Genomic DNA, 10,492 nt, shown 5'->3' on the forward strand with positions numbered 1-10,492 from the left:
TGCCTGCTGAAGCTGTAGGCTGGTTTGGCCATATCAGAAGATGGACTGAATTTATTTTTTGCTTTTCAGCTTTAGGGAAATAAGGGTCAAATGTACAAGCAAGTCAGGGGTATGGATAGCAGAAGAGTTGGGTTGAAGTAGCTTGCATTATATCAAAAGTTAAAACCAAATAATAGAGTTGTGCCAGGTAGACACTTCATACATTTTTAGCTTTTTGTGCCTCAGGGTAACACTATTCCTCACCTTTTCCCCGCTAAATATTCCCATCCCCTTGAAAAAGCAACCAAACAAAATCCCCAAACAAGTAGTTCTGAGCTGCGTGGAATTTCTGCGCTAATAGGATTAAACCTTCTTTGGATACTTAGGTCAAGCAGCACACCCATGTGTGGCTGTTAGGAGTGTATGAAGTGCCAAGGTAAGAGTTTTGTTGTGTGAATTACACATTAAGAATCAGAAAGTCCAAAATACTTTTAAGAATACCTTCAGTAATTAGGGACTAAACTGGAAAACACCCAGAGAACTCTGTTACTGGCTATGTTCTCATACAGAGCTCACCTTTAAAAATCACCTGTGAAATAACTAATGAACTATGAAGAAGTTACCAACTGCAAGGGCTAGCAAATCATCTCCCTTCCCTGGTAGAGAAGCTATTTCTTTCCCCCAGAGATGTATTGACAAAGCCTATTCCACTTCCTCTTCTGCCCCCGAAGAGCTGAACAGTGTGAAATAGGCTTCTTGCTGTCTCCATCGCGCTTTTATGAGGCAGCCTCATCACTTCTTCTGCTATTCTTCTCTGAATATTAGTGGTATTATTTCTCTCAACACAGTCAGGGCCCTCTCTTATTTTTTCTTTCTCAAAATATAACTTAAATTGCATTTTCTACCATTCTAATGATACGCTGCCCTAGAGAGCTAATAACATGAGCCTTAATGCAGGGGAGATGCAAGAAAAGTATGGCGAAGTGATGTTATTATTTAAAAGGTTGTGAGTGAATGGCACTGTGTAAGTTTTGATTTTTGTCTTATTTTTGGTAAACTTGTAACCGAAGGGGATGGTGGCAAAGTGACAAACAGGGCGTGCACAGCCCATTCAGAATGCAGCTTCAGTGGTGCTCCCGTCTTTCTCAGGGCTGTTTACACGGGCTAAACCCAAACATTTTACATGAGACAGATGTAACATTATTTGAAGTTGACAGTCTCAGAAAGCAGCGATTTCAGCTAACTTAGGCAACCAAAAGTTTCAGGATGCAGCTGCGCTTTATCTTAGTTAGAGGAACTGCAGAGGAATGAACTTTCTGGATCCTTCTGTTTCCAGTCTTAGAGTGGTCAAGTAGGGCCAAATGGCCGATGGCTGGTTACCCCTAGTCAGTCTCCATAGCTCAAACAGAGGACTCTGTGCTAAGGGCAGGGCTCTCAAGTGCTGCAAGGCTTGGGGACAGGGAGGAAAGGGTAAGAATGCCCAAAGGGTCCTGTCCTAAACAGAATCTTGCTGCAGAGACAACAATGCAACAAATCTCATAGAGACACAGAAGCAAAATGCATTCCCTGAGCCTTACTTGCCCGTGCAGCAATAGGTAACAGCAGAATTTTTATTTGTTTTTTGGTTCGTTCATTTATTTTTAAGTATTAAATGTCTAGTCTTTCCGCCTTTGCGTAGGAACTACCCTTAGAAAATATTTAAATGAGGAAAAATACGTAACACTGTAAAGCCCTGACCATAACACATCTTAACTTCAGAGAAGCTGGAATAAGGTTCCAGCTTTAGAAACAAAAGAGTTTGTTCACATGCTGTAAGGAAGGATGGGCGCTTTGGATGCACTTTAATGTATTATTGTTGGACATTCCCTCCACATTCCCCCTCTCGTCCTTTGAAAGTGATTTCTGCTTCAGTGTAACTTGGTTTTCCATGTATGTGAGCATAAATCTTACTTTTAACACTGTCATCTGAGTAACTTTCAAACTGCAACATGAAGTGTCAAAAAAACGTGTACCAGAGAATTAACTTGTAAGTGTTCAATTTCTTTAATTCCAAGTATAAATATGTAACCCTATATATATTGCTTTGAGTTCTCCCACAATATGGGGTGTCCCCAGAACACAGGTACTCCTACCTTAATTCCACCTTTAGTCTTCTTAATGTTTTTCTTTTTTGATAACTCTACTTCAGAAATGGACTTGGGAGGGCAGGAAATTTCTGTGGACCTCCTATTGGTAGCTGGAGGAGTCAAAAAAAAAAAAGGATATTAGAAAACGCGTGCTAAACGTTGAAATCCTACTTCCTAATACAAGCAGTGAGCAAAGATCCTGTCACATCAGTGGTAACCGAGACCTGGTTTAGAGAACCGAATTGTGGCTGGCATGGTGAAGGACCAGCTGGCATAAGGGACGGGCTACGTAGTTCAGTGCTCCCGGGCGTCTCAGGCTGGCACCTACAGCTCCGTGCTGCAGCGACTGCTTTGGTTTGGCTCCCTCCCTGGCGACCGAGCATCTGCAGAGCGGCACAGGTGAGTGTTGGCCAGCCGGGTCAGCAGCTGGGTAATTCTCACTTGCACAACCTGTCAGCCCAGGTGTTGGTACTTGTGTGGGTTCCCGAAAAAAGGAAATTTTGGTTCTGGTAATAGTTTGGTAATGTCAGATTATAAAGGATTGTTCCCTGTAAGGTTTCATCACACAAACAAGTCTCAAAAGAGTAATCCTACAGGTGTTCATCAGGTCACCGTGACCATGTAGGTAATGACAGTGAATCCACGGAAGCGATTTCGGAACAGGCTCTGTCAGGTTTGTTGGGCCTTGCAGTTGACAGCGAGTTGTCTAATGCTACTAGAAAAATCATCCTTAACAACGTAACCACTTATCCTGAGACTGCTGTCCAAAAAAAAAGGTTTAGAGTGAACTATGGGAAGGTGAATCACACATTTGGCTTGAGGAGAAAATAATCTCTCTGTTACAGTTTGTCGCTTTGTTTTAAATGGGTAACGAGTTCACAGCACTGGTTTTATAAGTACAAGGCAAACAGTGCTGCTCTTTTTCTTACTTGACGGATTGATACAGGCAACCATGCATGTAACAGTAAAAACAAATATGAATACCAGGTGAAACGGTAAAGGAACCTGGGTCAGGCAACAAAGAACAAAGTTATTGCAATTCTGAGATGAAGTCCACTTCAGTTTTATTCTGGGAAAGCTTTCCAATTAAACAAGAAATTTTCCAAAAATAAAAGCTGGTGTTTTCAAATGCATCTGGTAACATTACGTTTAAATGGTTTCACCAACTTTAATGCTTTGAGGCATTGAGAGGCTGCCTTCTCTGGGAGAAGCTGAGGGAGATTCTATTTAGCCTTAAATTCTCATCTAGTGAGACCTTGCCAAGACGCAGGCTGTAATCATACCTATCACGCTGAACAATATTCTCTCCTGGAGTTTCTCCCAACTATATCCCATTTATACCTTAAAAAGCCAGCATAAAAATAAATAAATAAATAAATCTAAGACTTGATCACAAAAATCCTGATTCAACTGAAAACCAAGATATCGTTTCATACTCTTCCCCACACACTTGCTAGGCGCTCCTGAATACCACAGGTCTGCTGCCAATGCCCACTTGCCCTATCTAAATCTGAGTTCAGTCCATTGGATTGCTCTACAAAGCTAATTCCCAAGTTTTATATATGTTGGGTGTGTTATTAAAAGGAATGGAAGCAAAGGAAATAACTTCAGGAAACTTGAGAACTTCTGCTTAGAACAGCATAGTCAGCAATACCAAGTTGTTTGACCTTTTCATTAATCAGAAAACTTTCTAGCTTGAAGGGAACATTGACACTGGTATGAAAATCCCGGCTGAAAGCAGCCAGCAGAAAATGTGGAAATGGGTTATGACGTTGGTGTCTGCATCACAGCTTACAAACTTGGACAGCTCCGGGTGATCCAGGAAAGGGAGCACTGGACCACTTAAGTGGAAGATGACGCATTCGCAGAAAGCCCAAGTGCAAATGCTCCTTGATCCAGCAAATTACTCTGGTCAGTTTACTGGCTTAGCCCTGGCTTCATCAGCACAATGCTTCAGAAGGAGGGAGGCAGGTATGAGATAAGCAAACAGTCAGGCCCAACTGCTTAGCTTTCAAGGGTGAATTTGATTCAGGCTGACAGCAAACTTTCCCTTCCAGTTTGACCCAGAAATGAATTGAAAACAGGAAGCGATCTGGTTTTGGTTATGCCCCGGCGTATTTTTCAGTTATTGACTGGCCCATATTCAGAGACTGCTGCGTGTCACTACCTTTAAGTAGTTTCTGGAGTCATTTAGAAAGAAACAGCCCAAATACCTGCCAATGATTATTGCACTAATTACTGTGGAACTAGAAATATTTTATAAGGGAAACTCCCTTACAAAATTCACTACAGTTGGCCTTTTCAAGGTCACTACTGTACCATAGTTACAGTGTTCAACTGCCTACTGGAAGAGCAAAGGCACAGGAACAAAGGAAATCTGTATTTATAAACAGCCTAAGGTCCGCATGGTTTTGAGGATGTTTTCATCCTGTTGTTTCACAGTACTCCCCTGGTCCATCACCTGCACTCACCTGGAACACCACTGTGCTTCTCCTACGGGGCTTTAGTACCGCTTACTAGTTTTTTATGAATATATTGCATGGCAAATATAGAATTACTGTTTCATTACCTAGCCTACAGCAAGTGGTAATGTGGGCTGTACTGCCCCTAAAGCTGCTGGGAAAGGTCAGAGACTGATGTGCTCGATGTTGCTTTGCAGTCTCTCCACCGCTCCAGGACTTACTGTGCTTACAGCCACTTCCCCATTCTGCTCCTGCCTGGCAGGGCACCAGCACCATCTCTCAGGAGCTCATCTCTCACGGGGGGGGGGCTGCATTGCACACTGAGGCACAAACAGAACCGTGTGTGGCTCCCAGGTGCTCAGAGACAGCTGGATTAGCCCATCTGGGCCACCGACCTCAAGTTTGTTCCTGCTAGAGTAAACGTAACTCGTTAGCTAGCAAGAGACACGGACTCTGAGGACAAGGCTTGTGACACACACCAAGCACTTGCAAGACGTTCAAAGCCCCGCTCAGACAAGTACCACGCTTTATGTTCAGGTCCTGCGTGAGTTTCCCAAGCACGTCTGTGCTTCCCTGCCTGTTCTGTGGGAGAGTTCGTGCAGTCTCACTAATCACCTACAGCAGAATCAAAGTCCTTCGCCAAGAACAGGCATGGAAACGATGAGTCTGCTAAACTGTTTATTGGGGCTGGCAGCTCATGCTGTCCCCCAGGAACACGACTTTGAAGATAATTAATTGACTTGATAGTGGGTTTGAATGCTGTTGATGACAAATCAGCATGCGTAGGCACGGTCTGGAAACATCAGACCATCTAAAGTTTATCATTTAATGATGTAATACAGAAAGTCTTTTGCATTCTTAGGCAATATAATCTATACTACTTTGCTCTGACAAAATTGCTGTCAAGCCCCCTGAAAATCTGCCCATGGAAGCAGCACAGAGCAAGGCCCCTGTGTGTTGAATATTATTCTGCAAGGAGGCACATTACTTGGTTTCCTTAGACTTGCTCAAGTGTGACAGCAGCCCTATGGCCACAAAATTGAAAGCATCTTTTCCTTTTCTCTACTTCATTTATAGAAATACCTTGAACTATAGAAACTGGTGGTTTCCCAAAACCAGTAATGAAAATCACATGCACCATCTTTTTCAGAGTCAAATCATCTCTCTGCAGCCTCACTTCTTCTGCAGACATCCCCAGACTCTTGCAAGGCATTATTCTTTTATCCCCTGTCCAGATGTTATTAGTTAGTGAGTGCTATGCATTAGTGACTGTGAGGAACGCTGGAATGGATCCAACAAGCAGTTGTACACACTTAACTGAGATGGAACCAGTTTAGATTTTATTATTTAGAGAACTGAAAAGTCTCCCGTTGTGTTCCCCCCTATGAATTTCATGTTCCAAGTTGGCCTTCTAAGACACTTGTGAGTCATGGATTTTGTATGTGCAATGTGCTGTTAAACATGTTATTTGCTTAATGAGCTCACAGAAATTTTGACATCTCTGCTCCTGTGTTTCACATTTATGTTGCACACAAAGAAATCTCTAGGTGAATATTTTATAGCACTCAGAAGATGCCAGAAGCAAAGCTATGTGTGCAACCCTAATTTTGCCCCTTTGCTGCTAAGGCACCTTGGTCCACCCCCCACCCCACAGTCCCCGTCCCCCCCAAGACTCCTTGCCTCATTCAGCACATGGAATCAAATCCACTTAACCCATGAGCAGCTATTCACTGTTTTGGTTTATCTGTTTTTCTCAGTGGGGGCCCAGAGCCTTCCTATACATACGCTATTTCAACCCCTGCTCTGAAAATAATTGTCTTTTTTCTAAGTCATTTTTACAATTCAAGCGCTTCATAAACATTTACTGAGCTGTTTTCATCGCTCTTTTCAGGGGTAACAGGCTGTTACCAACCACACTGAGATCTCAAAGTTCTACAGATAAAGATCAAAAGAGAATGCACTACTTCGCGAGACCAACTTGACATTTTTAGAACTGAATTTTCAGGTTACTGAGTGATATGTGCCACTTCACATGTTCGAGAGCGCGTGCCCTGCCCAGCAATTCCGGTAGCAGACTTTCACTGTTCTTTCAATGCAGATTTCTTCATGTAGTTGCACAAGTTATTAAAAACAAAACCCCCAAAATTGCACTGAGCTTGAATCCCGTTAACACGCACGTGGGTTTTTAACAGGGTTGAAACCTTTACACCCCCCCCCCCGTCAGCAGCAGTAAAAGCAGGGAGCAGTCACGGTTGTAGGGCTGGCTCCAGAATAGCTGAACCCCGTCTGAACTGGGCCTGGCACAGCTCTCCCTTTCCTCCCAGCCTCTGGCCACGCGCTTCTGTCTCCTTTTTTGTCAGCCCTGCTGTTCATGGACCTGGATGATGAGGAGCTGAACTAGGCAAAACAAAACACACACACCCCCCCGTGACAGTGTCAGTTCCCTCCTTTGTTCCCACTCCTGCGACCAGAGGTACTGGGGGAAAGCAGAGGCCCAAAGGCGCTGCTGCGCTGGTGGGGAGGCGAGGGGAAGGGCAGACTGTGGCAGCCCTGCGCTAAGACGGGCTTACGCTGCTGCAGGATCATACCGTAAGGAAACAAGCAGTTGCAGGGGTTAAAAAAAACATATTTTGTCTCAGGGTTCCAAAGATTTTTGCTGACAACAGAGGAAATGAGACTACAGGAGCCAGACTGCGGCAAGTTTATAGATAATGAACGTGCATGAGCCGAGATTTTGGTTTCCCAAGTGCTTGTAATTCTGCCAAATCTGGACACTTTAGGAAGGGACAAAACTATTTTGTACTGCCATGTGCCAGCTCTTGCCACAAAGGTAACTAAAACAAGACAATTTTCCTAGCCTCATTCCCCAAAATGGCCAAACCATTTTTTACTGAAGTTCTCCAAGAAAGCGTCAGGCTGAAGAAAATAACCTTTGGGAAAGTTTTATTTCAAAGAGTTAGAGTTTGGGAGAATTCCAAGCAAGTGAGAAGAGAGAAATGCTCACTACAGTCATCCCCGAGAGCTTATATTATCTCCTACAGCTCTGTGGCTTATCCCGCTGTGCCTGACAGCCCACGGGCAATAGTAGCCTGCATGGTTTAACTTTGTGGGCCTATCCCAATTCCCTTCAGCTAAGGCGATTTGTACAGAAACACAGTCCACAAACATGTAGTCAAATTATCAAAAGTGATACCCTCAGAAGTGAGCTAGACTGGAGGAATTTCCCATCAAGCGCCACCTCTTTCCTCCCAACACATACGGGGACAAGTTCAGCCATTAGCAGTATTCGAACAGCTTCCACTGGGAGTAAACAGAGTTCTCTTTGAAATAAGGTGTCGTGTATCCTACTTAAATACTTTCAAGGCACTTATAAAAGGGTCAGCAGGGGGTTTTCTGCCTTTCTGGGTTGATCTGCGAATAATGTTTAAGCCGATTCCCACGGCTAAAACGTGCATCAAGTCCAGCTGGCATAAACTTCTGAGCATCATGGTAATTCCAGTACTAGTTTTTCAATGTTGAACAGGCCTGTTCCGGCAAAATTTACAAGGTCATTTGTGAAACCAAAAGCTTCAAGCAAAAATGGGATTAATTTAGAGTTTTCCTTCAGAATTTCCAGCCCCACAGAAAATTACTGGGTAAGGGAGAGCACAGCGCAGCTCTGAGCTGCCTTCCTGGATCTTCACTAAGCTAAGAGCTTTCCAAGAGTCACCAGAGACCATAAGAACATAGACGTAAGGCACTGTCACAGTCATTTCCCTGACAGAAATCTCTCATACCAGCTCTGCCTAAGTGCATCGATGTATACATCCACATAAAAGTATTTCATGAGCGAGCCTTCACAGAATGACAGGACAGCAGGGGCTGGAAGGACCTCCGGATCATCTCGTCCCAAGCACATCGGCTAAGATTTTTCCATTTGCATCCTGGGGTTGAATTTTCCCTACCACTCCTTGTTAGGGAAATGGAGAGTCAGCAAGTAAAACCAAACCAAAACAAAATCTGTCCTGAACGAATGTAACTTTTTTTCCTTTCACAAAGACACTGCAATGCCGCCGTGGTAGTGTTACATCTGCTGCCTGGGGACAAAAGCCTTTCTTTCTGGTCTTCTATTTCTGTTTACCACATTTCATTGCCTTTGCTCGCCTTTGTTTTTGCACAGCCTAGGAACACGGTATTTTCCTGTTGCCATATTCTATTTTCAAGTTTGGGGAAATATTCAGGTATGTCCTGGGTAACAAATAGCAATGAGTTACAATATCTGTTCCAAGAAGGTGCTCTTGGCCTCCTTCATTTTTACAAGATGGTGTTCAATAAATTCTCCCCATAAATAAACGCTGATTCTGCATTGATCCTGTGAATGTGGAAAAAGGGCACAGAAGAAAGTCCAAAAGAGGGTAGAACAGAATTTCACAGCTTCATTTTCAAGGGAGTGGGAATTCCCCACTGGAATAGGACTTAGCGCCCCTGTTTCTACTCTCAGCCACATTTCAGACTCAGGCTGTGAAATCCCCTGGTGAATCACTCAGTTTATCTGTGCTTCAGTTTTCTTTCTGAAAAGAAGAGATTAAAATACTTACCAGTACTTGCCCAGCGCTTCAGCGTTCTGAGGGAAAGGCCACTTGGGAAATTCAAAATATAACTCTTTGTAGTGGACAACTGGATAATAGCCAAAGGATGGCATTATGCAGTATATGTAAATATACAGGTACTGCTCACATCGGTTAATGTAACTGGTCTTGAGCCCCAGGATAAGTTCTAGATAGTCAGGGGCTGCTGTTTCTTTGTACAGAGGTACTTTTGATCAATCATCTCCAGGCACGAAGAACCTGAATGAGATGCTGTAGTCTACTTATCAATGCCTGGACTGGACTGGGTTGTGTTTTGCATCTCCTCAGAGAACAGCTGGAGTAACATTTACAAACAAATTTCATCTACCTATTAATTTGCAACAGGACATCAGAGGCTCACCCTTGTCACGCAGTTATCCTGCGTCGCGCTGTGTGACACTGAACTGCCAGGGTCAGAGCAAGGGAGCATCTCATGGTTTGCTGTGAAAGAGCTGACAGGATTGGATTGGCTGCACAAACAAGGATCAAAACTTAAAGCACTGTCCTTTATATACTAGTGACTACTTTTTAAGGTTCCATCTATACCAAAAGCTTAATTAAAAAAACCTGCAAGTGCTCTAAAATGACAAGAAAGAAGTTCAAGAAACACAATCACAGAGACTGCATGCATAAAGAGAAACGCAAGAGTAGTTTTAGCCTGAAGATGCAGTTTCACAACAGGGGAAAGCCATTCTAAAGCTGAACGGCCACTCACAGGCGCTGACTAGCTCTGACCTGCTGTGTCAGAGCCCCGTTCTTCTGCACCTTCCTTTGCTTCAGCACTAGTGACCACCCAGTGAGCAATCCAATCAACGCTGAAGCCAGTGCTGCTTTGAGCAGGTGACTGGGCATGGTCATCTCCAGATCTCCCTACATTTTTCTAACTCATGCAGTGGAAAACTACCACATTTTTGCAGTCGCTTCATTGAGTTTTCAAGGTAAATCACAGCTCATACAGCTAATTGACTGCCAACAACAGTGCAACACATTGCTGGAGGATGGGTGGGTAGCAGAGCAGAACCTCTTCAAAGGCACTGTGGTCTCAGCTTGCCTCAAGCCAATAGCGAAGCTGAAACTTGAGGTAGGAACTGTATGTTAGGGACATGGCTAGCGTGGTTTGGGGGGAAAAAAGTACAGACGTCAAACCAGCATGGTAACTGGAAGAAGATGATCTCCCTTGGTGAGAAAGGATGAGTGTGGGAAAGGGAGAGAGTGAGAAAGGGGAGCAGAGGAGAACAACAGGGATATCTGTGTGACCCTGTGACAGTATGCCTAGAAAGCAAAATGGTCAGGCTGCTGGCTGTCCTAATCTTCCTGC

The 10,492-nt window shown here is 43.9% G+C and overlaps 1 protein-coding gene across 1 annotated transcript in view; it reads right to left on the reverse strand.

The window, feature by feature from the left end:
- The window catches only part of LOC104123299 (guanine nucleotide exchange factor DBS), a 148,961-nt gene that overhangs the window by 83,601 nt on the left and 54,868 nt on the right, over positions 1-10,492 (reverse strand). The window contains exon 14 of the mRNA XM_009635536.2: positions 2,112-2,215. Within this exon, the coding sequence (XP_009633831.1) occupies positions 2,112-2,215 (104 nt within the window). The remainder of the gene's footprint in view (positions 1-2,111; positions 2,216-10,492) is intronic.

The sequence above is a fragment of the Egretta garzetta genome, unplaced genomic scaffold (assembly GCF_000687185.1).
Source record: "Egretta garzetta isolate BGI_Z169 unplaced genomic scaffold, ASM68718v1 scaffold663, whole genome shotgun sequence".
Lineage (NCBI taxonomy): Eukaryota > Metazoa > Chordata > Aves > Pelecaniformes > Ardeidae > Egretta > Egretta garzetta.